Source organism: Psammomys obesus, unplaced genomic scaffold (assembly GCF_907164565.1).
Source record: "Psammomys obesus unplaced genomic scaffold, mPsaObe1.curated_primary_1811, whole genome shotgun sequence".
Taxonomy (NCBI): domain Eukaryota; kingdom Metazoa; phylum Chordata; class Mammalia; order Rodentia; family Muridae; genus Psammomys; species Psammomys obesus.
In genome coordinates, this window is record NW_026594240.1 from 626,922 (window position 1) to 650,781 (window position 23,860).

Consider the following 23,860-nt stretch of genomic DNA (forward strand, 5'->3'; position numbering starts at 1 on the left):
CGGACGCGCGTGGAGCCCGGAGCTCCGCTCACGGCGGCCGCCCAACCACGCACAAAGTCTCCCAGGGAGGGCCAACATGGCGACGAGCTCGCCTTGGCACGGCCCGCTTCCCTCCTCGCGAGGGGCGGCCCGAGGGCGGTCATTGGCCAGGCTGGGGGCGGTGCCAGGCCCCTGCCGCCCCCTCATTGGCCCGGGCTCCGGAGGGGGAAGCCTGCCCTCCTCTCCCCGCTCCAAGTTCCAGCTTGCGCCTCTTCCTCGGCGTCTAATTGGCTGGCGGTTCGTGTCAATTTGCGTCCTGTTCCGGCTCTCCTCCGCCGCCGGCCAATCACAACTTCCGTAACTGCCCGCCTGAGCCCTGATTGGTCTCCGCAGCTTGATCCCATCCCATTCCGGCCTATTTCTTACTCGCCTCCTAAACGGACTTTGCCCAGGCATGCCCGAGGTTCTAATTGGTCGTCGTGCTGTCATTCCGACCTACGCCCTCCCAATCGCCACCGCTCACGGAGCCCGCCTGGCGGTTGACTGGTCCCTCCCAAAGTCGATCGTCTTCCCGTCCCGCCCATCGCCGCTTCCCGGCTCTCTCATTGATCGCGCAAACCGAGAGGGCGGTCGCTCTGGGCGGACACCGCGCACGCAGCTCGGCCTCACACGCCTGAGCGAGGGATCGAGTCCTGCCATTGGGTGGCCTGCCCGCCTTTCTCCCGCAAGTCCCGCCCTCCTCCCTCCCTCATTGGGCGGGGCGGCAGATAAGGGGCGGAGATTAGGCCGGGCTTGTGGCGCGCTGCTCCCTCCTCCTTACCCCCCCCTCCCTGTCCGGTCCGGGTTCGCTTGCCTCGTCAGCGTCCGCGTTTTTCCCGGCCCCCCCCAACCCCCCCGGACAGGACCCCCTTGAGCTCGCCCCTCAGCTGCCACCATGAGCGGTAAGGAGGAGTCCACTCCGCGCCTAGGGGTGGGAGGGGAGTGAGGGGGCGCGCGCGAGGGCCGACCGGGCGGTCCCCGCTGTGAGGGGGGGCGGGCGGGAGGCGGCGGCGGCGGCCTTGGTCCCGCCCGGGGCGGAGGGAAGGGAGGGCGAAGGGGCTGTGGCGGGGCCTCGGAGGAGGAGGGGGATGGGCCACCCGCCCCGGGGGAGGGGGCAGCGGGGCCTCGCCCGCCCCCTGCCCGCCCCGGCCACGGGGGACGGGCCTCACCCCCCATTGCCCGGCCGGCCGCCTGAGGCTCCTCCCGTCGGGGGCCGGCGCCGCGGGGGCGGCCCGACCAGTGCAGGCCCCGCCTGGGCCAACCGCCTCCCCGGTCCGCCCTCCGGTCGCCGCCTGCCCCGGGCCCTCCCCCGCACCCCCGTGAGTCTCCCTTCCCCCCGCCGGCCCGCCCTTTCCACGCCCCTCACCCCGAAGCCGCCCCTTCCGCGGAGGGCCCGCCCCTCCGCCCCAAGCCCGGGTTCTAAGCCCTGGACCACCTTAGCCCCTTACCTGTGCTCTCAGATGGCTCCCCATCTGCCCCTGTGAGCTGCTTTTTCCTCTTCCCTTCCTGTTTTGTCAGTTTTGTGCGTTTGGGTGTTCTCCATCTCTCCTGGTCCTAATTTTAGCACACTTTCCGTCCACCCACATGGTTAGGCTCTGTTTCTTCCCGCAATGCTTTTTGAGGCAGGGTCTGGGTGGAAGTTACCAGGCTGGCCTCAAACTCTTAGCTATCCTCCTGCCTCCTCCTCCTGAGTGCAGGGATTACAGAGTGTGCCAATACTAGGCGCAACTTTTTGTTATTCCTGAGACACTGTGCCCTCAGATTCCCTTTTCCCAAAAGTGCTGCCTGGTTTGAGCTCAGGTCTCACTGGGTAGGCCTGGCAGGCCTTAGAACTGGTGAGCCACCTGCCTCCTCCTTCCACGTCCTGGTGTTACAGCTGTGAGTCACCAGGCCTGGCTTCCAAAGCACCTTTTGAGAAATTTCTGGGGTTAATTTTGTGCTTGGGAAAATAATGGATACCAGTAAGCCAAGTGCCTGCCCAGCATGCCCTGGGCTCTGGCATTTTATGTGGCTGAAAATTACTCTGAAGTTTTGTTTCTCTTGCCTGTACTTCCAGATTCTGGAATTTCAGGCTTACCATCATATCTGGCCCTGTCTTCTTTAAACTAATACCTTTTTAAAAACCATATTTTTTACTCATTGCTGCTTGTCAAAGTCTTAAGTTTAAATCTTAGGGTGTTTTTTTTTTCTTATGCACATAAGTTATTTGTTTTATCATCGTTTTTAGACCAAGATCACTCCATGGATGAAGTGGCAGCCGTGGTGAAGATTGAAAAAGGTGTTGGCGGCAACAACGGGGGTAACGGTAATGGTGGTGGTGCCGCCTTCTCTCAGCCTCGAAGCAGCAGCACAGGCAGCAGCAGCAGTGGAGGAGGGCAGGTGAGTGATGACGGGTGGGAAGGTGTAAAAGGTGTCAGTATTCTTAGAACTTCCTTAATCAGAAACTCTGGGGAAAAACACAGGGAAGTACACACAGAAAGATAGGTAAACTAGAGGGTCCCCAAATAATGAGAGTTGGGCCAGTATACGAAAGTGAGCATTTGTTTCTGGTTTTTGCTCTTGATATGCCTGCATCGTTGCTGTTTGTCTGTTGGATACTGCCCCCTAGGCTGGCTGTTGGGTGCCACTAACTCCTTTCCTCTCTTCTGGCCAGGAATCCCAGCCATCTCCTTTGGCTCTGCTGGCAGCAACCTGCAGCAGAATTGAGTCACCCAATGAGAACAGCAACAACTCCCAGGGTCCGAGTCAGTCGGGGGGCACAGGTGAACTTGACCTCACAGCCACACAACTTTCGCAGGGTGCCAATGGCTGGCAGATCATCTCTTCCTCCTCTGGGGCTACCCCTACCTCAAAGGAACAGAGTGGCAACGGCAGCAGTGGCAGCAGTGGCAGTGAGTCTTCCAAGAACCGCGCGGTCTCTGGTGGGCAGTACGTTGTGGCTGCTACTCCCAGCTTACAGAACCAGCCAGTTCTGACAGGTCTGCCTGGAGTGATGCCCAATATTCAGTATCAAGTCATCCCGCAGTTCCAGACTGTTGATGGGCAGCAGCTGCAGTTTGCTGCAACAGGGGCCCAAGTGCAGCAGGATGGCTCTGGTCAGATACAGATCATACCGGGTACAAACCAGCAGATCATCACAAACAGAGGAAGCGGGGGCAACATCATTGCTGCTATGCCAAACCTACTGCAGCAGGCTGTCCCCCTCCAAGGCCTGGCTAACAACGTGCTCTCAGGACAGACCCAGTATGTGACCAATGTACCAGTGGCCCTGAATGGGAACATCACCTTGCTCCCTGTCAACAGCGTTTCTGCAGCCCCATTGACGCCCAGCTCTCAGGCGGTCACGATGAGCAGCTCTGGGTCCCAGGAGAGCAGTGCGCAGCCCGCCACCTCAGGGGCCGCCAGCTCTGCCAGCCTGGCCCCGCCACAAGCTAGTTCCAGCTCCTTTTTCACCAGTGCCAACAGCTACTCAACAACTACCACCACCAGCAATATGGGAATTATGAATTTTACCAGCAGCGGATCATCAGGGACCAGTTCTCAAGGCCAGACTCCCCAGAGGGTTGGTAGCCTGCAAGGCTCTGATTCTCTGAATATCCAGCAGAACCAGACATCGGGAGGCTCACTGCAAGGAAGTCAGCAAAAAGAGGGAGAGCAAAGTCAGCAGACACAGCAACAGATTCTTATTCAGCCTCAGCTAGTTCAAGGGGGGCAAGCCCTTCAGGCCCTCCAAGCACCACTGTCAGGGCAGACCTTCACAACTCAAGCTATTTCCCAGGAAACCCTCCAGAACCTCCAGCTTCAGGCTGTTCAGAACTCAGGTCCCATCATCATTCGGACACCAACAGTGGGACCCAACGGACAGGTCAGTTGGCAGACTCTTCAGCTGCAGAATCTCCAAGTTCAGAACCCGCAAGCCCAGACAATCACCCTGGCCCCTATGCAGGGCGTCTCCCTAGGGCAGACCAGCAGCAGCAGCACCACCCTCACACCCATTGCCTCAGCTGCCTCCATCCCTGCTGGCACCGTCACTGTGAATGCTGCTCAGCTCTCCTCCATGCCAGGCCTCCAGACCATCAACCTCAGTGCGTTGGGCACTTCAGGGATCCAGGTGCACCAGCTTCCAGGCCTGCCTTTGGCCATCACAAACACCCCAGGTAAGACATCCTGTTTTCTGCATTTATTACAAACTAGTACTTCCCTGTTGAATCTGAAGGGAGAAAGAGTCCTCTGAGATGTTTCCTCAAGGACTAATCAGGCATGTGTAAAGTGTTTTACTCACGACATTTGGAGCTGAATCAATAGAAACTTAGGGTTAGGTAAGGAGCACTTCTGGATTATGTCCAGTGGCATTTCTGCCTACTCTCAAGTAGTAAATATTTCAGACATGGAGATCCACGTGTATTCTCAGTCTACTTTATATTTTTGTTTTCCCCTCACCTAGCAGTGATAGGGATTGAACATAGGGCTTTTGAATCTCCTGCACACTAGCTGATATGTCGCTAGCCCCTTGGTTTGCAATTTGCTTTTTGAAAAACACCCTTTTAAGAACGTAAAGCCAATGTGATGTTTGGTACCTATCTTTAATCTCAGCATACAAGAGCAGAGGCAGGTGGATCTCTGTGAGCTCAAGGTCAGCCAGATCTGCAGCTTCAGGACACCAAGGGAGAGAGACCCTATCTCAAAGCAAAGATGGTAGAACCAGGACTGCAGAGGTGGATGGTGTAGCAGTTAATACTGGCTGCTCTTCCAAAGAACCTGGGTTCAGTTTTGAGTATCCACGTGGTAGCTGACAACTGTTTGTGCCTCCAGTCCCAGGAGATCCAACTCCTTCCTCTTCTGGCCTACTTGGACACTTAGAAATGTGGTACACAGGTGTATTCAATCAAATACTAATATACATAAAACAAAAATAAAATCTAGGATGAATAGAAAGTGAAACCAAGCCTAGGATTGATGCTCCGTGGTAGAGTGTGTGTCTACACCCTGGGTTCATCTCCAGCACCATACCAAAATTAATTATTTTCGAGACAGGGTTTTTCCAACTAGCACTGAGGTGTCCTGGAGTTAGCCAGGCTGGCTTTGAACTCACAGAGACCAACCTGCCTCTGCCAATGCCTCACAAATGCTGGGATTAAAGGCCTGTACCAGTGTGTCTTGCTTTTCTTTATTGTCCTTTGGCCGACAGTTTTGTGTGATTAAATATGTTGAAAAAACTCCATCTTGGCATGGCATGGCAACTGCTGTTAACACCTCCTTCCCATAGTGACAGGTGCAGCAGCTCCCTACATCCTGATTCAGGAATTAGCTCTGTGGCTGCGTAGGTTACAGATTGTGACGATTCAACCTGAGCAGTGTTCTCATGAGTTGAGGGGAAGATGACTTAATAGATTCTAGAAAGATTTTTTTTTTCTAAGATTTTATTTATGTGTATGTGTTTATATCTGTGTGTTTATGCAGTTTGGGTGGGTGGGTGCCCCAGGAAGCTGGAAGAGCTCATCTGATTCCCTGGGGCTGGAGTTCCAGGTGAGCCACCTGGTCTGTACGGGTGCTGAGAACCGAACTGTTGTCCTCCTGGAAGAGCCACCAGTACGTTTAACTGATGAGCTGGCTCTCCAGCCTCAGAAAGATTTTCAACAAGAGAAGTTTTTTTTGTTTTGTTTTTGAGACGGAGTTTCTCTGTATATAGTTTTGACTCCTAGAACTTTGTATGTAGACCAACCAAACCAACTTTGAACTCAGAGATCCGCTTGTCTATTTACTGATTTTCCTAGTTGGTCTTTAACACCCTACTGTCTGTTTAAGTTGAGTAACCATTGGATACGTGGATAAGGAAATCAATTCTTAAAATCCCACTACTTTCAAGGCTGTGTAGGAGAAGCATGAGTTCAAAGGCCAACTAGTTTTCAGGTACTGGTTGCTTGTGCCTTTAATCCTAGCATTTGGGAGGGAGAGGGAGATAGATCTGAGTTTGAGGCTAGCCTGGTTTACAGAGTTCCAGGACACCCAGGGCTATACAGAGAAACCCTGTCACAACCTCCACCCCCAAAACCAAAAACAAAACAAATGCAGGCTATATGGGGAGACCTTGCCTTAAAAAAACAATAAAAAAAAAAAAAAAATCCCCTAAAACATGAAAAAAACCAACAATAAGATTTTAGAAAACCAAAAATCAGAACCATAAGATAAGTATGAAAGCGTTTTAGAATTTGTCATTTTAGAATACATCATAAGGCTGAGTATTGTCTCTTGTAATCGCAACACTCAAGTGAGGCTGAGGCAAGAGGGTCTGTGCCAGTTTGTGATTCATTGTCTCCTCCCAAAAAATAAGTTTTTAAAAAATTAAGTAGGGCTGGAGAAGATGGCTCAGAGGTTAAGAGCACTGGCTGTTCTTCCAGAGGACCTGAACTCAATTCCTAGCAACCACAAGGTAGCTCACGACCATGTATAATAAGATCTGGTGCCCTCTTCTGCTGTGCAGGCATATATGTAAGCAGAACATTATATACACAATAAATAAATAAATCTTTTAAATAGTTAATTTGTTTCTTATTAAGAAAATATTAATAAAGTGTAATTAATAAAGAATAAAAAAGACTATTACAATAAATGGTACCGGTAGTTGCTAGTGGAAAAAAAAAGAGAATATTATGTAGATTATCAGTATATTTTGGCAGAGGGCACAGGGTCTTATTGTGTAGCCCAGGCTAACCTCATTACGTGTGTGAGCCACTAACACGGAGCAGAGCTAATCTTTAATAAAATACAATAAAAGGATACAAGAAAAACTAATAACTAAAAGAATCATACTTCTAAGGGGAGTTTCATTGTTAGTTTCTTAGGGTGGCTTTAAATATTGGACTCAAGTGATTGACCTGCTTCAACTTTCCTTCACTCTTGAATAGTTAGGACTGCAGATGTGTGCCACAGGGTGCATGGTTGTGTGTGTAGGTGTGTGATTATGGTTTTTTGAGACAGGGCTTCTCAATGTAGCCTTGGCTGTACTGGAACTTGCTCTGCAGACCAGGTCTTGAACTCAGAGATCTGCCTTTCTCTGTCTTCCCAGTGCTGGTATTAAAATCATGTGCCACCATACACTACTGGCTAAAAGTTCATGAGGGTAAGGTTTGTAAAAGCTGAACTCAACAGCCTGGAAATTAGACACTTGCCAGGTAATCTATACCAGCATGCTTGTTCTCTTTGTTCTTGAGCTTTATTTAGGAGTTTTGGTATGTAAAGGGGAGCAAGATCATGGAATTGTTCCAGCTAGTAATTTGGATCCTTGCAATTTCTAAAAGGTTTGTAACTTTAGCTCTAGAGAGAAGTTCTGCGAAATTTCTATTGCTCAATCATGCTTTGGGAGAAGTTTGCCATTTAATATGACAATAGGTTACAGCTGCCTAGTTGTTATTGATGGTCTTGAACTCAAGAAAATGTATGATTTAATAAGCCAGGTCATTTTGCAATTTAAGATTGTTTTCTTGATTAATATGCTTTTGAAGATGTAGTTAATTAAAATATATATGTGTGTGTGTATATATGTATGTATGTATGTATGTATGTATTTTAAAAACCAAGTATCTGAGGGGCACCTTGAACTTCTGAAAATAATCCCCCCCCCCCCCCCAAGACAGGGTTTCCCTATGAAGCCTTGGCTGTCCTGGACTTACTTTATAGACCAGGGTATCCTTGAGCCTAGATTCACTTGCCTCTGCCTTCTGAGAGTGCTGGTATCACAGGCGTTTGCCCCAGTGCCCAGCTACTTGTAATCTTCACCTGCACCTCCAAGTGTACACTGCTATACCTGGTGTTTTATTAGGTGCTGCTGGGCATCGAATCCAGAGCCTCATGAATGTTAGGCAAGCACTCTACCAACTGACCTGCATTCCTAGCTCATAAGTTTCTTCTTTCTTTGTTCTTAAACCTGTCATAAATTTCTAACTTTCCCCCCTTTTTTTTATTGTTCAGATTTTTATCTTTAGAAAGGTAATATTGGGTAGAGACTTAGACTTCCTGCTGTTGTTTAATTGTTACAAAGTATCTTATTTTACCCTTTCTTCAATACAATATTACTATGTACTAGAAAACTCAAACATTAACAATATTTTCAACCTCTTCACAGTACAATTTAGTAGAGGCCCATTGAATGTGAAACCATCTTACTGTTTTAAGATGAGGTAGCCTTAGAAACTACAGCAGATCTTTTATTTGGAGGCCATCCTGGGTCTGTGTTACCCAAGCTGGCCAGGCTACATACACAGTGAGGCTCTGTCTTTAAAAAGCCAGGCAGTGGAGGCACATGCATTTAATCCCAGCACTCAGGAGGCAGAGGCAGGAAGATCTCTGAGTTTCAGGACAGTCTGGTCTACAAAGCAAGTCCAGGACAGCCAGGGCTACACAGAGAAACCCTGTCTCAAAAAAAACAAAGAGAAAAAGAGAAGAATGTAGTGTTTTATGCTCACTTAGTTTGTTTACATTAACATAAAAAAATCAATTTTTAAAATGCTTCCTTAAGGTTGCCTGTTGACTTTTTTTTTTTTTTTTTTTTTTTTTTTTACTCTTTTTTTGGTGCCTATACAAGCAAAGGTATAAATCTAGAACCAAGATAAACCCCCTGCTTCTGTGTGGCATATTGTTCAGGTTTTGCCCCTGATGGGGTTTAGTGAGGGAAGGGACCACCCTATTAACTACTAGTTTCCAAAAGTGAAATCATACATAGGTTCCTAGAGTTGTTTTTAAATGTTTGTTTTTAAGTCACCCACAGCCTTCTTTTTGTTTTCTTTTATTTTTGAGACAGGGTTTCTCTGTGTAGCCTTGGCTGTCCTGGGCTCACTCTGAAGGCCAGGGTGGCCTCGAACTCACAGAGATCCGCCAGTGTCTGCCTCCCAAACTCTGGGATTAAAGGCTTGTGCTACCACTGCCCTGCTCCAGCCTTTTTCTTTTTTTAAGCAACACCTTTTCCTTTTTATCAGTAATCTTTTCCCATTTTGTAGTCTTAAACTTTGCCTCTTCCTCCCCTCAGTCTCTGTTAAACACTGAAAACTTGCTTTGGGTGTGCATGCGACCAGCTTTGAAATGTTGAGTGTGGTTGGCTTCTTGGGAGTTCTAATAGAGAGTGCAGAGTTGGGCTCTGGCATGAGATTAGAACAGACTATCTTGATGTCTATAACTCACTCATGAAGAAAATTTCAGGCACTAAAAATAAAACTTCTACATCTGCTAAGTTTTACTGGGGTCGGGAACATGTTTTCTTACTGTTGAGTTGAATATGAGACTGGGATTGGATTGGTAGCATGCTCACTGAAGGTGGGGTCAGATTGTGAAGACCTAATTTATTTAAAAAAAAAAAAAAGAAGTTGTGGTTTTTACTAGTGCATGTGAACATTAGAAATCATCAAGTTTAGGTTGTAAAGATGTTTTTTAAAGTTGCTTTTTTTTTCCCCCTTTAGGTTGAGTCTTACTTTGTTGCTTAGACTGTCTTGAGACTCACTTTGTAGTTCAGGCTGTAGTAAAAAAAAAAAAAAAACCTCATGGCAACAAGCCTCCTGGCTCAGCCAGTGAGTGTTGGTATTGCAAATAGGAATATCCACAATCAGCCAGAATTAACATTTGTGAAAAGGTCATATAAGAAACATTCTGTTTTAAGGTAACACAGTTGATCAAATGAAACGAATGTTTCTGAATCTTCTCTAATAGTGCACTTGCTTATTTTTTTTAAGTGGTGACTTTTGTTTAAAGAGAATAGTTCTTGAAATCTAAATATTTCATTGCTTTGAAACTCAGTGGGATATGAGAACACAGTCTTCATTTCAATGTTGCTCCTATCTGTCCATTCCAAATGACTTTGTCTAAATGATGTCATTGTTGACCCTTGTTGCCTTATGCCTGCACTGCATTTCACTCAGTCAAGTAACCGAGTAGGGATGTGCTAGACAAGCCTTCAATCTGGTACACTCGGGAGGCCGGAGGATTTGGGAGTTCAAAATCATCTTCAGCTGGATTGTTAGTGAGTTAGAGACCAGCCCCAGTTTTCAGCAACAACAAAACTACAAACACACAGAAAAACCCCGAATAAAAATTTTCCCCTCAGCCAGGTGTAGTGGCTCAAGCATGTAAAGTAATCCTAGCACTCAGGGAGGCAGAGGCAGGTGGATCTCTTGAGTTCTAGCCCAGCCTGGACTGCAAAGTGAGTCCAGGATAGCCAAGGCTACACAGAGAGTACACAATAGCTAGGAATGGTGGCTTGTGCTTGTGGTCCTAGAAGTTGTGAAGTTGAGGCAGGTTTTGTTTTGTTTTTGTTTATGACACTATGTGGCTCAGGCTGTCATTGAATTATGCAGCAGGGACTTCAGACTGACCATATTGCTGCCACTGTCGTCTGTGAATGCTAGAATTATAGGCATACCTCATCATGACCTACTTTTTTTTAATTTTTATTTTTTAAGAATTATTTATTACAGTATTCTGCCTGCATGTTTTTCTGCAGGCCAGTAGAGGGCACCAGATCTCACTATAGATGGTTATGAGCCACCAACCATGTGGTTGCTAGGAATGGAACCCTGGTCCTCCGGAAGAGCAGCTAGTACTCTTGACCTCTGAGCCCTCTCTCCAGCCCCATGACCTACCTTTCTTTCTTTTTTGTTTTGTGTTGTTTGTTTTTCAAAAGTGTAGGGTTTCTCTGTGTAGCCCTGGATTTCCTAGAAACTCACTCTGTAAGACAGATTGACCTCCAGACCAGAGATTTGCCTCCCTCTGCCTCCGCAGTGCTGGGATTAATTAAAGGTGTGCGCCAGCACTGCCTAGTGTGATCTAACTTTTCTATTCATAATACCCATATGTACATTTTATCTCATATTTGTTATGGGGGGTCATGCATGTGTCACTGCTTTCACATGTGATTTCTGGTGTTTGGATTCAGGTCAGAGGCTTGGCAGCAAGCACCCTTTACCAGCTGAGCCATTGGACTGGCTCTTGCTTTTTACTTTATTTTTTTCTGTGTGGATGTTTTGCCTGCATATATATATCTGAGCACCATTTGCACGCCTGATGCTTATAGAGGCCAGAAGAGGGCATCGGATCCCCTGGAACTGGAGTTACAGTTGTGAACCATCATGTGGGTGCTGGGAATTGAACCTGGGTCCTCTGGAAGAGCAGCCAGTACTCCTAACCACTGAGCCATGTCTCCAGCCCCACCCTTATATTCATGATAAATGTCTAAATTCAAGCCTTAGTTAGGGAACATTAACAACTGAAATTAATATTTAGATATTTTTAAAAAGATTTATTTATTTATTATGTATACAATGTTCTGTCTGCATGTACACCTGAACACCAGAAAAGACACCAGATCATGTTTAGATGGTTGGGAGCCACCATGTGGTTGCTGGGAATTGAACTCAGCACCTCTGGAAGAAGAGCCAGTGCTCTTAACCTCTGAGCCATCTCTCCAGCCCAATATTTAGATTTGATGGAGAGACTTCCAAAAATATGTTTTATGTTTCTAAAATTTGTGTAGTCACCCTTCTATTTTCTCCTTTTTGTCTGAAACCTTTCTGTGAAGGAGGCTGGTAAGTTAAAACTCCATCTCACTTAATCACAGTGACATCTGCTGGTGAAAATTAGCACCATTTTGCTGATTACTTAGCTCTAAGGAAAAGAACCCATTTTCTGAGGCAGTTTCTAAATCTTAAAAAAAAAAAAGAAGAAAGAAAATATATTAAAGAAAGAATTTCAGTCTAAACTTTTGTTTCCATAGATATTTTCAGTCATAAAAATTTTTAACTACATAGAGAAATTACAGAAAGTACAAAAAGGAAAGGAAAAAAAGGCTTCCCATCTCAGTCACCAATTAAACTATTATTTGTGCTGTGCTTGACAAGATCTCACTTCATAGCTCAAGCTGGCTTTGATCTCACGATCCTCCTACTTCTGAATGCTGAGGTTACAGCCATGTTCCACTATTCCCAGCATGCATCTTTGTTTAAAGGTTTCTTTTATAATTGGACTTTCCTAGTAATAAGCTAAGTTTTTATTACTTTATTTTAGTGTATGGGTGTTTTCCCTAAATGTATGTTTATATACCACATGGTTGCCTGGTGTCAGAGGAGCCCAGAAGAGGGAAGGGCATCACACACCCTGGACCTGGAGTCACGGATGGATGTGAGCTGCCATGTGGGTGTTGGGAATCAAATCCAGGACCTGAGTAGCCAGGAATCTGAGCCAGTGTTCTCAGCCTTCCTAATGCTGCGGCCCCTTAATAGTTGGTCGTGGGCTAGAGGGATGGCTCAGAGGTTAAGAACACTGCTTGCTCTTCCAGAGGTCTTGAGTTCAAATTCCAGCAACCACATGGTGGCTCACAACCATCTATAATGAGATCTGGTGTCTCTTCTGGCATTCAGGTGTACATGCAGATAGAGCATACATATACATAGATATACAAAATAAAAATAAATAACTATTTAAAAAAAATAGTTGGTTGTGTTATAGGACCTCAGCCATAAAATTATTTCATTGCTGCTTCATAACTGTAATTTTACAGCTGTTGTGAATCATAACTTAAATGGTTGTGTTGAATGATGATCCTGGGTGACCCGTGCCAAAGGATTGTTCAGCCCCCAGGTTGAGAACCATTTCTAAGTTATCTCTCCAGTGCATAATGAACTCTTTTTTTTTTTGAAAAAAGTTAAAAGTGCTTTTTGCGGGGCCTATTGGTGAATAGTTTTCATAGTAGTATGAGGAGGCAGAAGCTGGTAGGTCTCTCATTCCAGGCCTCCATGTGAAGACCTTGTGTGTTTGTGTGTGTCTCTGTCTGTCTCTTTCTTTTTTGCTCACACACACACACACACACACACACACATATATATATATATATACATGGCTGTCCTGGAGCTCACTCTGCAGACCAGGTTGTGCTCATCTACAGAGATCACCTGCCTCTGTCTCCCTAGGGCTAGGATCAAAGGTCTGTACCACTACACCTGGCCAAAACCAGTTTTAAGCAGATGTAAGCACGTGCCTGTCTGGTGCCTGTGAGTTCAGGTTCCCTGGAACTGCAGTTACGGACAGTTGTGAGCAGTCATTACGCTTACCCACTGAGCTTTCTTTTCAGTCCTTGGGCCTAGCTTTTTCTCCCATGGATGCCCAAATGTTTTCTTCTTTGCCTCTTCCAAAGCTCTGCTTCCTCTGACATATGTCTTCAGCCCTCTTCACAATTTAGGGGCTTTGGGGAGAGGAGTTTCTCACTAAGTTGCTCATACAGTCTTCTGGGTCTCTCAGGTACCTCACATGCCTGAATGTCTTGGAATTCATGTGATTCAGAGACACACATGCATGCAAGGCACACATACATAAATTAATCTAAAAAAATCTTCATCAGATTGTCTGTTCAGAAGTCTAAAGGGAGCTGGAGAGATGGCTCAGAGGTTAAGAGCACTGGCCATTCTTTCTAAGGTCCTGAGTTCAATTCTCAGCAACCACATGGTGGTTCACAACCATCTATAGGGAGATCTGGTGCCCTCTTCTGGCCTGCAGGCACACAAGCAGGCTGTGTAAGTAATAACTCATTTAAGTGTGTAGGCCGTTTTCTTGACTAATGCTTGATGTGGGAGGACCCAGCATACAGCACACTGCTCGGTATGGTGGTCCTAACTGGTTTACGAAAACAGGACGCCCAAGCCTTGGAGGTGAAGCCAATCCTGCTTGTTGGTGCTTACCTTGTTCCTCCCTGAGTTCCGTCGTGATGGCCCAAGTTGTTAGGTCATGGCAGTTATCACGGCAAGATGATAGATAGGGAATCAGAAGCCCAGTTGGAGTTTTTGGAAATACATGGAAACTGGTAGAATGCTTGCCTAATGTGTAGAGGCCCTCATCTCAGTTCTACAATGGTGTTGACTTTGTTGTACAGTTACTGATGTCTTAATTTCATAATGCTTTAATAATTTCCAAGTTTGTTTCTCCACAGAGAATAAGGTTTTGACTCTTAGTGATCTTCTTGAAAGGTTGTGGTTTACCATACTTCTTTCCTTTGAAGAAACTGAAAAGATCTCTTAACGCGCATAGTTTCAGAAATTGCTGATGCTGGAGGCAACGACTGGGTTTAGCCAAGACTGTCATTAAACTGTGCTTCTGTTTTCCTAGTTATTTTCATCACAGGAAGGCCGATCTTTAATTCATCTCATTGCTTAACTAGTACCATGGTTTAAGATTAAAGTGTTCTTTTCTAAAACTGTTATTAAAAGGGGAAAAAAATCCAGTATGATGTTGATGTCATTGTTGGCCTTTGTATTGACATGGGTCTTACCTGCTAGCCAAGGTTAGCCTGGAAGTACTATGTCAGCTTAAACCTGTGGTTCCTTGAGAGTCCCTCAAATACTTATTTGTGAAGATGAGTCAGAAAATTGCTTGAGCCTAGGAGTTCTAGGTCAAGCTTGGAAAATATAGCAAGACCTTATGTCAGATTTAAAAAACATATATATATATATGCATGCTGCCTTCTGGGCTAGTGAGATGGCTCAGCAGGTAAAAGCACTTTAGGCTCACAGTCTGAGATTGGTTCCTGGAACTCATTTGGTGGAAAGAGAACTGATTTCCAAAAGCTGTCCTCGGACTTGGACAAGCATACACACCGATCATGGAAGAAAGAACTGTAATTAAAATTTGAAAAGAAAAAAGGATGACACTATGAGTGTGATGTCTGTGAGATTTCCTTTTTTTTAATTTTTTGGTTTTTTGAGACAGGGTTTCTCTGTGTAGCCCTGGCTGTCTTAGACCTTGCTCTAGAACTTACAGAGATCTGCCTGCCTGTGCCTCCTGAGTGCAGCTTTGTTGGTGAGATTTCTATAGATGTTCTGTCCTACCACTGCCATTTCTCCTTTTCTTTCAGGTGATCATGGAGCTCAGCTTGGCCTTCATGGATCTGGTGGTGACGGGATACATGATGAGACAGCGGGTGGAGAAGAAGGGGAGAACAGCCCTGACCCCCAGCCCCAAGCTGGTCGGAGGACTCGGCGGGAAGCATGTACATGTCCCTACTGTAAAGACAGTGAAGGAAGGTGAGTTTATTTTCTTGAATATAGAATTTGTTTTTGTTTTTTGTTTGTTTTTTCAAGACAGGGCTTCTCTGTAGAGCCTGGGCTGTCCTAGACACAGGACACATGCCCGCGCCTGCCTCCCTGAGTGCTGAGATTACACCATGGCACCTGGCTGTGGTTTTTGTTATTGTTTGTTACAGTTTCTGGTTTTTGGGAGAAGGTCTTACCTTCTCACCTCATAGAAGTCTCCTTTAGCTTCTCAGCTCTGGGATTAAAGACATGTGCCTCACCACGCTCAGCAGCTCTTGTTTGTTTGTTTGTTTGTTTGTTTGTTTGTTTGTTTTGCTAAAGAATCTCTATTGTAGCCCTGGCTATTCTGGCATTCATTATGCAAACCAGGTGGTCCTCAGATTCACAGAGATCCTTCTGCATCTGTCTCCCTGGTACTTGGATTAACGGTCCGAGATACCACATTCAGCTCCTTATTTTACATTGAATCAGAGTCTATGTCTCCTACTTTAGCCTTAAATTTTTGGTGCTTGTGCCTCCAAGTAGCAGAAATTACAAGGATGAGCCTCCATGTGTTTCTTTCATCCTTAAGATTTATGCCTGAGGCAGGGCTTGGTGACTCTGGCTGGCCTTGAACTCAGAGATCTACCTGCCTCTGCCTCTGCCTCCTGGCTGCTGAAAGTAAAAGCATACAGCATCACCAGCATGTGTTTAGTAGCCACTATTAAAAACACCAAATACTTAAATCTCTTGCACATAAACATAAATAAAAAGAGAACAAGGAGCCAGGTGTGGTGTTGCACGCCTGCATGGTGGAAGGCAGATGCATAGAGAGTTCCAGGACAGCAAGAGGCTACACAGAGTTACCCTGTCTAAAGTGTGTGTGTGTGTGTGTGTAAGTTTTATCCAACCCATTCCCCTTTTCCCACTAAATCTCTGATACTATCCTGGGCAGGCAGCTCAGTGAGACAGAGTACTTGCTGTTAAAATTAGAGGACCTGAGTTCAAGTCCTCAGCACACTGGTTTGTTTGTTTGTTTTTCGAGACAGGGTTCTCTGTGTAGCCTTGGCTGTCCTGAACTCAGTTTGTAGACCAGGCTGGCCGAAAACTCACAGAGATCCCCCTGCCTCTGCCTCCCTGAGTGCTGGGATCACAGGTGTGTGCCACCACACACTCACACACTGGCAAGCAAGCTAGAAAAACAAACAAACCTTAGTTACAGATATGATGGCAGATACCTTTAATCCTAGCACTATGCAAGCAGAGGCAGGTAGATCTGTGAATTTAAGGCCAGCCTGGTTTATTTCAGGAGTTTCAGGACTACATAAAGAGACCCTTTCTCAAAAACAAACAAAAGAACAAGTTATGTAATTGCTCCTGACACTTTTTGGTTCCTTAATTTCTGTCTCCGGAGTGATAAGTCATTATGTTCTCATTCTTAGAAGCTCTGGAGATCCTGGCAAAAAGAAACAGCACATTTGTCATATCCAAGGATGTGGCAAAGTATATGGCAAGACCTCACATCTCCGGGCACACTTGCGCTGGCATACAGGGGAGAGGCCATTCATGTGTAACTGGACATACTGTGGGAAGCGCTTCACACGTTCAGATGAGCTTCAGAGACATAAACGCACACATACAGGTAAGACCCAAGGGAAGAAAAAAAGTAGTAGACAGAAGACATGATGTGCATGCCTGTGAAGTAACTGAAATTCCTGAACAATGTGTTGTGAAACTGAATGTATCTCAAAGAGCATTTGAATTAATCTGGAAGGTTTTAAGAAGGAGCTCAATTCCAAGTGAGATTTTGAAGGACATACAGCAACCCCATCTTTGTCCTGACTGATCTTTGCCTACGGTTTTGGTGTTGTTTTGAACTCCCTTTCTTTTTAACCTAGGAGAGAAGAAGTTTGCCTGCCCTGAGTGCCCTAAGCGTTTCATGAGGAGTGATCACCTGTCAAAGCACATCAAGACGCACCAGAACAAGAAGGGGGGCCCCGGTGTAGCCCTGAGTGTGGGCACTTTGCCCCTGGACAGTGGGGCAGCTTCAGAGGGCAGTGGCACTGCCACTCCTTCAGCCCTTATTACCACCAATATGGTGGCCATGGAGGCCATCTGTCCAGAGGGCATTGCCCGTCTTGCCAACAGTGGCATCAACGTCATGCAGGTGACAGAGCTGCAGTCTATTAATATCAGTGGCAATGGTTTCTGAGGTTAGACACCCAAGGCCAGAGACATATGGGCCAATACCCATCAAGCCCAGGATGCAAGGTAGCATGGGTCCAAGAGACATGTGGAAGAGAGAGCCATGAGGCATTGATGTGCTTGGTGGTGGGATGAATTGGGGGAGGGTATAAGAGAAGAGATGGGATTGTGGCACCCATCTATGTCACTGGTGACTCCTTGAAAATGGAAAATATTAGTGAAAATTCTGTTGGTGCCACCCTTTGATAAGCATTTATTTCATCCCAGGTTCTTCTCACACTTCTTACCCAGCCTCCCCTCTGCGTTTCCCCTCTGAGCTCTCCTCCCATGATGGATTCCCCACCCCTTCCTAAAGCCATCATGCCTTGATAAATATATATGATCATTGAAATACTTTTTAACAGAAACAGATTCTATATTATATATATATATATATATAAATATATAGAGATGCTTTCACAGGGGCTGGCTGGGAGGAGGAAAAAGAACATTCTGTGACCAAAATACCTTGGTCATTTTTTTTTAATTGCCTTATTTCTCAGTGGCTGAGCCTTATCATGACACATCAAGCTTTTTCTATAAATGTTGTCCTGGCATCCCACCAGAGTAAGTGTTCATATGCTCTGCTTTTAGTTCATATATACATATATAATGTCTTATTTCTTAATTTTGTCAGTATATTTGGGATTAGCTCCTTGCACTCCTTTTCTGACTCAATCCTTTTTGTCTCCCTTTTTCTCACATGATCACTTCCTGTATTGTTTTTGACAGTGATCCCTGGATTAGCCACTTCTGTCAAAATTTTGAAGACCTTAGTACAGCAGCAGAGTGGAAAAGCCTTGAGTTGCAGTCTGATGCTTGAAGTAGCTATGGAGGGAGTGTTCAAAATACTCCTGACGCAGGCACCTTCTCAGTGCTCGAGAGTAAAAACCATCTCCCTTTGTTAGCTGCTCTAAACACCAGAAATCAGAATTCTCTCCGTGGAACTATATAAGAGGCCCTTTGTGGGAGATGGTCTGTATAAGCTGTCAGATGATCAAATAGTAGGCAGCAGTTTTCAGTAGGAAAAAGATGTTCTCAGAAAAGGAAACAACTCGTTTTCTCGGATTCAGAAGTTAGTGGAATTGTTTGGATTTCAGTATCATTGTCTTCCAAATAACTCTAAGCCTTACTGTCTGGGCTTCTGAGTTCACACTTTCTCTTAAGCATTTCTGTAGTTCCTTCCTACCAGTGCTAAGGAGCATCAGCCCATGAGTCTGATCAAACCTTCCATTCTCTAGAGTGCAAGACTTGTGCCAGAGGCAAAGAGTGGTTCTTCAAAGCATGTTTCCCCTTCACTCTTCCTTATGATGTACTTGGGTGGTTCCTAAGGGAAAGGGAAGCACACAGTCATGGAAACGATAGCCCAGAACAAAAGAAATCTTGTCTTACCACTGTGGACTATAGGAGAGATTGGGAGAAATTATCCTGCTTTCTCCATGGCCTGATTCCAGAAGAGACTGATCCAAAAATTATATCGGCAGGGAAACTCAGTGCGTTTGACACTGAGATTTAAATGCAACCAGACTTGTCCTCAAGGCCCAGCCATTAAACCATTGTCTCTCCTGACTTTCTGGTATCTTGTCAGAGAGCTTTTCACTGTGAGGAAGTATGGAAGTGGTTGTGTGTATGTGTGAAATCTATTAGGTTGGGGATAGGTTTTCTGTTAGCCAATATTTAAAGAGACCTGCAATAAAAAATTTCCCTGATCTGATAGAGTAAACTGTTTGTGGATGACTGTGCGTGTGAATGTGTTTGTGCCTGTATATATCTACATGCAGATGAGAACTTATATTTGAAATTGTTGGAAAATAAATTCAGATCAAAATGCCTTTCAGGTCCATTCTCTAGAAATTGGTCATAAACTTGGGTATGTTCCTGAGGTCAGTTCTCTGCTTGTGCTGAATCAGTTACAATTATGAATGGGGTGGGGTATCCTAGTGCACTTTCTAAGAAGAAACTATTTTTGTGTTTGAAAATGAACTCAGCATCCTTATCTGTAGTGGAGTCCTTGTTCTAAACTCTTCTTTATCTTGGCCACATAGACATTATACTATTATTATATAGTTTATGTGAACTCCATCTAAACTAGGTCCTTGGTAAGTTTGTGGTGTTGTTAGCCTGTAATACAGTAGCTGTTATCCTCTAACGTTAGTTTATTCCATTTGGTCCTTTCTGTGCAGACTTAATGCTGTTGTCAAGACTCAGGAAATATTTTCGAGGGACTTTCTCCAGATCACATGTTCTTAATGTTGAAGTAAATGTTATCCGTCCTCAGCCACCATCACGCTTTTTATTCCTGCAGAAAAGCAGAACCCAAACCCTGTTATTTTCCGTTCATAATCATGTATTTTGGCATCTCTGGAGGAAAGGGGCAGGGTTACTCACTGGGGTGTGCACTATTGCTAGGCCATCTCAAGGACTGGAGTCTTCTTCAGCGTGAGGGGATGCGATGAGCTGGCTTACTGAAGCCACGGAAGTATAGGCCTTCAGTTAAGTTATTGGGTAGTGTTTTCTCTCATGGGTGAAAAAGTGGTGACTTACCTTCAGTGTCTGCTTCATTAACTTTACCACGAATTAATTTACATCAGATTCTCTCTGCCTTTTTAATTAATTTCCCTCTCCAGTGTCTTATTTGACCCCAAAATGGAAGCTGTTTCTGCTTTTGCCTCCCTGTCTATGAGCCTCTCAGTCTTTTTCACAGTTAAGAGACTACATTCCTTCAGTCGGGGTCTCCTTACTGAAAAATAACCTTCCCCCAAACTTCTGACCATCAGAATTTAACATAATTGGCTTATATATTGATTCTAAAATTCTTTTCATTACCTTTTTATTGTTTGGTTTGGGGTTTTTGTTTGTTTGTTTGTTTTGTTTTGAGACATGGTTTTACTCTGTAGCCCAGGCTAGCCTGGAATTCACTATGTAACTCAGACTGGCCTTGAACTTTGGATAGTTTTTCTGCCTCCCACATGCTAGAATTGCAGGTCTATGCCAGCATGTCCAGTCTTCCTGAAATTTTTTCTTAAATTTTTTAAAGTGACTACACCTTGCAGGGTGTTGGATGACCACATACTTTTTGTTTTTTAATAGGTCTGTCTATGTAGCTCTGGCTGGTCTGACCCTGAACTCAGAGATGTACCCACATCTCCCAAGTGCTAGGGTTACAGATATGCGCCTCTTCACCCAGCAGAAATAGTACTTCATCCTCTTCTCCTAGGCTGCCCACTCATATTCATTTATAAGCCTTCAGGAACCTCTCAGCAGGCACTCTTTTTGGGGAGTGCTATTCAACATGCAATATAATGAATATTTCTTAGCCTGGTTTCAGAATAAATAGAACCCTCAATCACAGAAAGTGTAGACTGATGTATGGGATGAAGGTGTTCTAATTTGGGGAGGGTTGGAGACTAAAGCTGTAAATTACTATGGCTGATTTATTTCTACTATATACATATATATTTTTTGCTTTTGTATATCCTATATAGAAAACCAAGCATTGTATTTTTTTAACAAATCTGAGAAAGCACTATGAACTGCAGGTATTTGACTTTCAGAATATATTTTGTATTGTTAATACTTCACATTATGTGAATACTGGAAGCTGCAGATCTTTGTTAGGGCACAATAAATTTGGATACTTTTTGTGGGGTTCTTTTGGGGGTGCTAATCAGGCCTCTGTCATACTTGGAGGGAGCCCTGGTGCTACATGATTAAAGTTTTCATTCAGTTTTAAGTGCCCTGATGTCTTCTGGGCCTTGGGATCAGGTCAGAAGTGATCAGGTACCAGGGAATGAGGACTGTGCCAGCCTCAGCTGAGGGCCCTTTGCTTAGCTTCGCTTTCCCTAGACAAAACTGGGTAGCCTCTTGAGTTTGGAAGGAGGAATGTTTGAAATCTCAGAGTTTTGTCTTCTCTTAGAAGAACCAGCAACTGACAAGGATAAAGGTAGCAGCGGTTGCTTTGGGAGAGGAGGGTATGGCACTTTTCCAATCCCGGAAGACATTGCTTTGAGAGCTGATAAAACATGGGCACGCTATTACTTTGGCTAGACAACTTTTCTCTAGTGCCTCTCTTGGCTTTGCTCCGGGGTACAGATCTCATCTAGGAAAACGAGTAGACCAGTTTGAGGTTGCCCTGTTTCTTTTCTTTGTCTGCATTCCCTAAACACCACCCCCCGGAAAGACATTAAGCAGCCTTTAGCTTAAGTTCCTACTCCCTCTTCCAGACTTGGTTTGTGTGCTGTAGGTCAAAGATAGAGAAGGAAGAAGAGAGGCAGCTCTTGGCTCCATTCCTTCCCTAAGTCCTCTCTGCTCTGATTGTCCAAACCCAAGAGGATTCCTCCACAGCACTCATTTGAGAGTCTAGGGTTTTGGTTTTTGTTTTTTGTTTTCCCATCTCTCCCTTCTTTATCAAACAGCCCAACCTTCCTTGTCTTGGCTAAGAAAGTATTAGGGACTCATCTGTCCTTCAGCTCTTCTAAGTCCCAGCTTGTTGTGGGGGTTGAGGAGCATGACAAATTAGGCCGGGGCTGCAGATAGGGAAGATTTTGTATCTACTTGGTTGTGTACTTTCTTTTATCTTGCCTTCAGGAATCACACTGTGCCTTTTCCACTAGGGAATCGAGTATCTACCCAGCTTTTCCAGTAACTGCTCTTGAAAGTTGTGGATAATAGTAATTCTTCATATTTCTGATGACTCTTCTCCCGGTAACATCCTAATATCCCTTACCTAGCTAAAGACTAGGCATAAAGTCTGAAGGAATATGTTGGTATTAATCTGAAGAAACCAAAGGCAGCTTGCCCTAGGGCCTGCTTTTCTCTCCCAAGTCTGTCATCCCAGGGCAGAGGAGTAGTGCCCCGATGTGGTGCCTAAAACCAGTTTATCTTTCTTAATACTGGCAATAAGCAGTCTCCATACCATTGTTGCCTTTAAACCTTCCAACCTCACGCTGTGTTTGCTGTGGGTTCCAGTCCAGTTATCACCAGGGCTGTGTGGGTAAATACTTCTAAACAGTCACTCACCTTGCTCTCTACCCTCACTCTTGTGTATGTATGATGGTAATCTGTCTGCCTTCTCCTTTTGTATCTTCCTTGTCTCTCTCCCCCTAACTTTGTCCCTGGGTGTTTTGGGGATCTCAGTATCTCTTTCTCTATATCTCTAGCTCAATCTTTCTGCCTTTTGTACAGAGATTAGTTTCAATGTAGTCTGTAGCTCCTTTGTAAACCAATTAAAATTTTTTTAATAAATGATGTCTCTGGTGTATTGAGAGGGTTGGGAATGGGGTGTATGTGATAACTTTCCATTTTGAATCCAGCAAATGTTGAGCTACACTATAATACTGTGCTTTCCTACATTTAACTAATGCATTAACTCCTCACTTTAATCTCAGGTGAGGGCTCATGAAGAGATCAGTGTGCTTTGACTACATAGAAACCAGAGGGACTGCTGGTTTGGTAGTTTCCGAGTTCATGCCTGTAAACCCAGCACAGGGATGACTGAGTAGGTTGGGTTCCTGTGATTATGAGAGGCCAGATTGGTCTACATAGGGAGTTTGAGGCCAGTTTGAAATCTCTAAAAATACAAAAATGGGCTGGGAGGGGACTCGGGTGCTGGGCTTCAGAGCTCAGGTTCTTTTGTCCTGTGCATGATGCCGAGTTGATTCCCGGCCCCTTTAAAGGATGCCTGTGAGAACCCGTGAGGACTAGGGACAGCCCCAGCTGCTTCTGTAACGTTTTTCTGTGTTTGTGCTGTGGGGTCACAGTGCATGTGGAGGTCAGGGGAGAGCATGCAGGAGTCAGTCGATTCTTCCACCAAAGAGTACGGGGTAACTCAGGTGGTTAGGCCTTTAGCCCTGAGCTGTGTAACCTTGCCTGTCCTGGACTCACTATGGAGGAGACTAGGCTGACCTAAAAGGCAGAGACCCAGCTGCCAGTCGCTGCCTCTGCCTGTGTGTGCTGGGATTTGAGAGTTAGTTTTTTACTTGGTGTGTGGGTGTTTTGTGCACCACATGTGTAGAGTGCTCCTGGAGGCCAGAGGGCGTCAGACGTCCTGGAACTGGAGTTACACCATTGTGACCTGCCTTGTGGGTGCTGGGATTCAAACCTGGGTCCTCTAGACCAGTATTCAGTGCCCTTAACTACCTCCAGCTGCCACTCCACTCATCACCACACCCTGCTTTGGTGGTTTTGTTTTTGTTTTGTTGTTTTTTGACACACTAGCAGAGGACAGGCTCCCAAACGCTTATGTAGCTGAGAATCCTGAACATTTGTCTTTTTGCCTTCACTTCTCTAGTGCTAGGTTCACAGGCTGTACTCAATGGCCGTGTGCATGTTAGAAGAGCACACTGCCAACCAAGCTACATCTCTACCCACCTTTTCAATAAGATAATTTTAGAGTTACCAAAAAAAAAGTTGCAAAGGATTTCTAAGCTGGGCACGGTGGCGCACGCCTGTATCCCAGCACTTGGGGAAGCAGAGGTAGGCTAATCTTGCTGAGTTGGAGGCCTGCTCTACAAAGCAAGTCCAGCCTACACAGAGAAACCCTGTTTTTAGAAATAAATAAA

At 45.2% G+C, this 23,860-nt stretch overlaps 1 protein-coding gene across 3 annotated transcripts; it reads left to right on the top strand.

The window, feature by feature from the left end:
* Positions 1-837: 837 nt before the first annotated feature.
* Sp1 (Sp1 transcription factor) lies at positions 838-22,544 on the top strand. 3 transcript variants are annotated; one of them, XM_055618279.1, is made up of 6 exons: positions 838-920; positions 2,246-2,397; positions 2,672-4,175; positions 14,900-15,068; positions 16,499-16,698; positions 16,955-22,544. In XM_055618279.1, the coding sequence occupies exons 1-6, from the start codon at positions 914-916 to the stop codon at positions 17,266-17,268; spliced, it is 2,346 nt and encodes a 781-aa protein (XP_055474254.1). In that variant the 5' UTR covers positions 838-913; the 3' UTR covers positions 17,269-22,544. The 3 variants fall into 3 exon arrangements, with proteins under 3 accessions (XP_055474254.1, XP_055474256.1, XP_055474255.1); XM_055618281.1 differs by having other exon boundaries at positions 2,816-4,175; XM_055618280.1 differs by lacking the exon at positions 838-920 and adding an exon at positions 1,417-1,498.
* The last annotated feature ends 1,316 nt before the right edge of the window (positions 22,545-23,860 follow it).